This window comes from Gastrolobium bilobum, unplaced genomic scaffold, assembly GCF_033153095.1.
Source record: "Gastrolobium bilobum isolate Gb01-03AN ecotype WA unplaced genomic scaffold, APGP_CSIRO_Gbil_v1 utg10371, whole genome shotgun sequence".
In the NCBI taxonomy this organism is placed as follows: domain Eukaryota; kingdom Viridiplantae; phylum Streptophyta; class Magnoliopsida; order Fabales; family Fabaceae; genus Gastrolobium; species Gastrolobium bilobum.
In genome coordinates, this window is record NW_026899862.1 from 13636 (window position 1) to 20377 (window position 6742).

Below are 6742 nucleotides of genomic sequence, written 5' to 3' on the forward strand. Positions count from 1 at the left end.
GCTCCTTGAGCTTTATTTCCTTACAAGACAATGTAGATTTTCAATAAAGCTTTCAGAACTTACACTTGAGGGATTTCCATAACCTTAACCTCTTTTTCATCCAATTAATCACACAAATTAATACAAATTCATGCTGAAAAACTTGATGAACTAGGGGTTTATCAAAGAACCAAAGGAGGTGTAGTCTGGTGGAGGGCGATTGGTGTTGTTACCATGAGCCATGGAAGAAGGCAAGGGTTAACAAGAGATCACTGATACCATATTAGTTTGTTATTACTCAGAGAAAGAAACAGATGAGGAATGAAAACTGAATATTCCATTAAGCTTGTGTAAGAAAGAAAAGTACAAGTGGTTATATATACCACAATCATAACATAATGGTGCGTCAAAGTAGCACATGTGCCATCACCACTAATACACACTACTAACAAAAATTAAGAAAACTAAAAATATAAAATGTATACTAATAGGAAGACAACCTAATTGTATGTTTAAGTGTCTGAAAATTAGAACTCTCTGCTACTTTGTTTTGGATGTTAAACAGTACTTCATACACACACACACACACACAAATACACAAAATAGTTACTTTTCTGTATTCGAGCTAATTAATTACAAATTAGAGTAATCCTAAAAAGATTAAAAATTATTCTTGTCGGAGATGTTGATGATAAAACTTTCTGGATGCCTGTGATGCCATATCACGAAGAATATATTATGAAAACTGAATTTTACATGTAGTGGTGCTATTTTAGAACCCATTCCTACAACAATATTAAAGATACTAAATATTAACATGCCTTAAATATTCCTAGAAGGAAAATGAATATTTTTGAATGAATTTACTTATTTGTGTATACAAAGTATATTTCTTACAGATGTCTTCAATTTTTTTTTTTGGGGAAGAGAAGGTGACACTGTGTACAGTATAGGGGACGTACCGCTGAAACTAGCCACAGACGGGGAAGACTCGACAATGGAGGGAATGGAGATCGAAGATGAAGATGCAGAGTTTTGTTGTATCAACGCAAGCAGCTGGTTGTATTGACTTGGTGTAAATGCAAGAAGAGCTTTAGAGTGGTTGGGAGTAGGTGCCGATAGCATTGAAATGTTAAAACTACATAATTGTGACTCATTTTTAAATGCGATATTATTAGAAAAGTCTCAAATACTGACAGAAATGTGTGGCTGTGAGGTAGGAGAAAATTTGTGGCTGTAAGGGACAGATTGAGCAAAATGGGGTTGGGCTTTTTTGGATGTGAAGGGAAATTGGGCTTAGGAACCCTGGGTTTGTACCCATGTGGGTACCCATGGATTTTGAAGCATTTTTCTCTCGTATGACCAGAGAGATTGCAGAAGGTGCAAATAGGTCACTAACGGCGTTGGACAGCGGCCGCCGTGGAAATGGACGGAGGAGGTGAGGCAACAGAGTTAAGGAGAGGAGTATCTGGTGCAGCCAAAGTTGGCAAGGCGACGGAGAGCTGACGTTCACGCTCTTCTTGTAGAACCATGGAGAAGACCTTGGTGAGCGACGACAATGGTTCAAACAACAAAATCTGAGCACGGACAGATGAAAAGGATTCATTGAGTCCAATAAGAAACTGAAGTACATGATCTTGCTCCTTACTGGCACCAATTTTGTGAAGCGCACCACAAGTGCAGGAAGGTAGAAGAATGTAATCCTGTAATTCATCCTAAAGGGATTTCAACTTGGTATAGTAACAATTAACATCAAGGGATCCTTGACACAAGGATGAAATGCGTTGTTTAAGCTGGAAGATCCGAGGACTATTCGCCTGAGAGCACCTAGTCTTAAAATCATTCCAAACTTTATAGCCAGTAGAAAAATAAAGAAGGTTGTCAGCAATGTCCTTAGGAACCGAGTTTAATATCCATGAGATAACCATGGAATTACATCGATTCCAAGAAGAGAAGAGTAAATCAGTGGAGGGAGGACGAACAATGGTGCCATCAACGAAAACTAGTTTATTCTTTGCTGTTAGAGCAAGAAGCAAGGCATGATGCCAAGAGCTGAAATTAGATCCGGTTAAAGAATGAGAAACCAAAATTAAGCCATGATGGTCTCTATTTTGTAGATAATAAGGGATGGATAATTCATCCATAGAAGATGAAGAACCAAAGGAGGTGTAGTCTGGTGGAGGGCGATTGGTGTTGTTACCATGAGCCATGGAAGAAGGCAAGGGTTAACAAGAGATCACTGATACCATATTAGTTTGTTATTACTCAGAGAAAGAAACAGATGAGGAATGAAAACTGAATATTCCATTAAACTTGTGTAAGAAAGAAAAGTACAAGTGGTTATATATACCACAGTCATAACATAATGGTGCGTAAAAAGTAGCACGTGTGCCATCACCACTAATACACACTACTAACATAAATTAGTTACACCAGAAATTAAGAAAACTGAAAATATAAAATGTATACTAATAAGAAGACAGCCTAATTATATGTTTAAGTGTCTGAAAATTGGAACTGTCTGCTACTTTGTTTTGGATGTTAAACAATACTTCATACACACACACACACACACACACACACACACACACACACACACAAATACACAAAATAGTTACTTTTCTGTATTCGAGCTAATTAATTACAAATTAGAGTAATCCTACAAAAATTAAAAATTATTCTTGTTAGAGATGTTAATGATAAAACTTTCTGGATGCCTGTGATGCCATATCACCAAGAATATATTATGAAAACTGAATTTTACATGTAGTGGTGCTATTTTAGAACCCCTTCCTACAACAATATTAAAGATACTAAATATTAACATGCCTTAAATATTCCTAGAAGGAAAATGAATATTTTTGAATGAATTTACTTATTTGTGTATACAAAGTATATTTCTTACAGATGTCTTCAATTTTTCTTTTGGGGAAGAGGAGGTGACACTGTGTACAGTATAGGGGACGTACCGCTGAAACTAGCCACAGACGGGGAAGACTCGACAATGGAGGGAATGGAGATCAAAGATGAAGATGCAGAGTTTTGTTGTATCAACGCAAGTAGCTGGTTGTATTGACTTGGTGTAAATGCAAGAGGAGCTTCAAAGTGGTTGGGAGTAGGTGCCGAAATGTGTGGCTGTGAGGTAGGAGAAAATCTGTGGCTATAAGGGACAGATTGAGCAAAATGGGCTTGGGCTTTTTTGATGTGAAAGGAAATTGGGCTTAGGAACCCTGTGTTTGTACCCATGTGGGTACCCACGGAGTTTGAAGCATTTTTCTCTCGTATGACCGGAGAGATTGCAGAAGGTGCTTATAGGTCACGAACGGCGTTGGACAGCAGCCGCCGTGGAAATGGATGGAGGAGGTGAGGCAACAGAGTTAAGGAGAGGAGTATCTGGTGCAACCGGAGTTGGCAAGGCGACGGAGAGCTGACGTTGACGCTCTTCTTGTAGAACCATGGAGAAAACCTTGGTGAGCGACGACAATGGTTCAAGTGACAAAATCTGAGCACGGACAAATGAAAAGGATTCATTGAGTCCAATAAGAAACTGAAGTACATGATCTTGCTCCTTACTGGCGCCAATTTCGCGAAGCGCACCACAAGTGCAGGAAAGTAGAAGAATGTAATCCTGTAATTCATCCCAAAGGGATTTCAACTTGCTATAGTAACCATTAACATCAAGGGATCCTTGACACAAGGATGAAATGCGTTGTTCAAGCTGGAAGATCCGAGGACCATTCGCATGAGAGTACCGATTCTTCAAATCATCCCAAACTTTATAGCCAGTAGAAAAATAAAGAAGGATGTCAGCAATGTCCTTAGCAACCGAGTTTAATATCCATGAGATAACCATGGAATTACATCGATTCCAAGAAGAGAAGAGTAAATCAGTGGAGGGAGGACGAACAAGGGTGCCATCAACGAAAACTAGTTTATTCTTTGCTGTTAGAGCAAGAAGCAAGGCTCGATGCCAAGAGCTGAATTTAGATCTGGTTAAAGAATGAGAAACCAAAATTAAGCCAGGATGGTCTCTATTTTGTAGATAATAAGGGCTGGATAATTCATCAATAGAAGATGAAGTACCAAAGGAGGTGTAGTCTGGTGGAGGGCGATTGGTGTTGTTACCACGAGCCATGGAAGAAGGCAAGGGTTAACAAGAGATCACTGATACCATATTAGTTTGTTATTACTCAGAGAAAGAAACAAATGAGGAATGAAAACTGAATATTCCATTAAGCTTGTGTAAGAAAGAAAAGGACAAGTGGTTATATATACCACAGTCATAACATAATGGTGCGTAAAAGTAGCACATGTGCTATCACCACTAATACACATCACTAACAAAAATTAGTTACACTAGAAATTAATAAAACTGAAAATATAAAATGTATACTAATAAGAAGACAGCCTAATTGTATGTTTAAGTGTCTGAAAATTGGAATTCTCTACTACTTTGTTTTGAATGTTAAACAGTACTTCACACACACACACACACACACACACACACAAAATAGTTACTTTTCTGTATTCGAGCTAATTAATTACAAATTAGAGTAATGCTAAAAAAATTAAAAGTTATTCTTGTCAGAGATGTTGATGATAAAACTTTCTGGATGCCTGTGATGCCATATCACGAAGAATATATTATGAAAACTGAATTTTACATGTAGTGGTGCTATTTTAGAACCCTTCCTACAACAATATTAAAGATACTAAATATTAACATGCCTTAAATATTCCTAGAAGGAAAATGAATATTTTTGAAAGAATTTATTTATCTGTGTATACAAAGTATATTTCTTAGAGATGTCTTCAATTTTTCTTTTGGGGAAGAGGAGGTGACACTCTGTACAGTATAGGGGACGTACTGCTGAAACTAGCCACAGACGGGGAAGACTCGGCAATGGAGGGAATGGAGATCGAAGATGAAGATGCAGAGTTTTGTTGTATCAACGCAAGCAGCTGATTGTATTGACTTGGTGTAAATGCAAGAGGAGCTTTAGAGTGGTTGGGAGTAGGTGCCGGAATGTGTGGCTGTGAGGTAGGAGAAAATTTGTGGCTGTAAATAGGTCACAAACGGCGTTGGACAGCAACCGCTGTGGAAATGGACGGAGGAGATGAGGCAACAGAGGTAAGGATAGGAGTATCTGGTGCAGCCGGAGTTGGCAAGGCAACGGAGAGCTGGCGTTGACGCTCTTCTTGTAGAACCATGGAGAAGACCTTGGTGAGCGACGACAATGGTTCAAGCAACAAAATCTGAGCACGGACAGATGAAAAGGATTCATTGAGTCCAATAAGAAACTAAAGTACATGATCTTGCTCCTTACTGGCACCAATTTCGCGAAGCGCACCACAAGTGCAGGAAGGTAGAAGAATGTAATCCTGTAATTCATCCCAAAGGGATTTCAACTTGCTATAGTAACCATTAACATCAAGGGATCCTTGACACAATGATGAAATGCGTTGTTTAAGCTGGAAGATCCGAGGACCATTCGCCTGAGAGTACCGAGTCTTCAAATCATTCCAAACTTTATAGCCAGTAGAAAAATAAAGAAGGTTGTCAGCAATGTCATTAGCAACCGAGTTTAATATCCATGAGATAACCATGGAATTACATCGATTCCAAGAAGAGAAGAGTAAATCAGTGGAGGGAGGACGAACAATAGTGCCGTCAATAAAAACTAGTTTATTCTTTGCTGTTAGAGCAAGAAGCAAGGCACGATGCCAAGAGCTGAAATTAGATCCGGTTAAAGAATGAGAAACTAAAATTAAGCCAGGATGGTCTCCATTTTGTAGATAATAAGGGCTGGATAATTCATCCATAGAAGATGAAGAACCAAAGGAGGTGTAGTCTGGTGGAGGGCGATTGGTGTTGTTACCACGAGCCATGGAAGAAGGCAAGGGTTAACAAGATATCACTGATACCATATTATTTTGTTATTACTCAGAGAAAGAAACAGATGAGGAATGAAAACTGAATATTCCATTAAACTTGTGTAAGAAAAAAAAGTACAAGTGGTTATATATACCACAGTCATAACATAATGGTGCGTAAAAGTAGCACATGTGCCATCACCACTAATACACACTACTAACAGAAATTAGTTACACCAGAAATTAAGAAAACTGAAAATATAAAATGTATACTAATAGGAAGATAGCCTAATTTTATGTTTAAGTGTCTGAAAATTGGAACTCTTTGCTACTTTGTTTAAGATGTTAAACAGTACTCCTTATCCTAATTATTCTTTGGGTAAGGCTATTGTCATGTTACGAGACAATGATTTTCTTGCAGAGACATCCTATAGATGGGTCTTAGGAAAACATTTTCTCTGATCTCATTTTCTCTTCTTTCTCCTACATTTTTCTCTTTGCAGGAAAATGGTTCTATTTCCTGTAACATGACAATTGTATTACCCTTATTCTTTTGGACAATGATATTTTTATGGTACCTCCTTGATATGGGCAAAAAATGGGGCTTTGAAAGGTAAGTCAAGAAATATTGATAATTATCCAACTCTAACTCTAAAAGTTCTCTCCAAGATTTAAATCCGTGCTTTTTTGGCAATTCATCTATCATGAAACTCAAATTACCACTTAAACCAATCATCAGGTTTAAAAGTTGCAATCGAAGGCAACCACAATTGCTTTCGGTGGTCCAATAGTGTTATTAAATCCGAATTGGGCATCGACCTGGTCGGGGTACTGGGTAACTGGGTTATTGGTCGGATCGGTTGACCCGGATATATATATATATATATAT

At 38.1% G+C, this 6742-nt stretch overlaps 2 protein-coding genes across 2 annotated transcripts; both read right to left on the reverse strand.

Annotated features, from left to right (window-relative positions):
- Positions 1-1373: 1373 nt before the first annotated feature.
- LOC133293975 (uncharacterized) lies at positions 1374-2189 on the reverse strand. The gene is made up of 2 exons (XM_061492612.1): positions 1797-2189; positions 1374-1694 (listed from the first exon to the last, which is right to left on the reverse strand). The coding sequence occupies exons 1-2, from the start codon at positions 2187-2189 to the stop codon at positions 1374-1376; spliced, it is 714 nt and encodes a 237-aa protein (XP_061348596.1).
- A 2860-nt stretch (positions 2190-5049) lies between these two features.
- LOC133293976 (uncharacterized) lies at positions 5050-5868 on the reverse strand. Its single transcript, XM_061492613.1, has 2 exons — positions 5290-5868; positions 5050-5235 (listed from the first exon to the last, which is right to left on the reverse strand). Exons 1-2 carry the CDS (start codon positions 5866-5868, stop codon positions 5050-5052), a joined length of 765 nt encoding a protein of 254 aa, XP_061348597.1.
- Between the last annotated feature and the right edge of the window lie 874 nt (positions 5869-6742).

Coding starts and splice junctions, on each gene's coding strand:
- LOC133293975 (XM_061492612.1), bottom strand. CDS start 2,189: ATGGCTCATGGTAACAACACCAATCGCCCTCCACCAGACTACACCTCC. Junction 1,695..1,796: donor TTAAGACTAGGTGCTCTCAG/GCGAATAGTCCT, acceptor AAATCCCTTTAG/GATGAATTACAGGATTACAT.
- LOC133293976 (XM_061492613.1), bottom strand. CDS start 5,868: ATGGCTCGTGGTAACAACACCAATCGCCCTCCACCAGACTACACCTCC. Junction 5,236..5,289: donor CCAGTAAGGAGCAAGATCAT/GTACTTTAGTTT, acceptor GTCCGTGCTCAG/ATTTTGTTGCTTGAACCATT.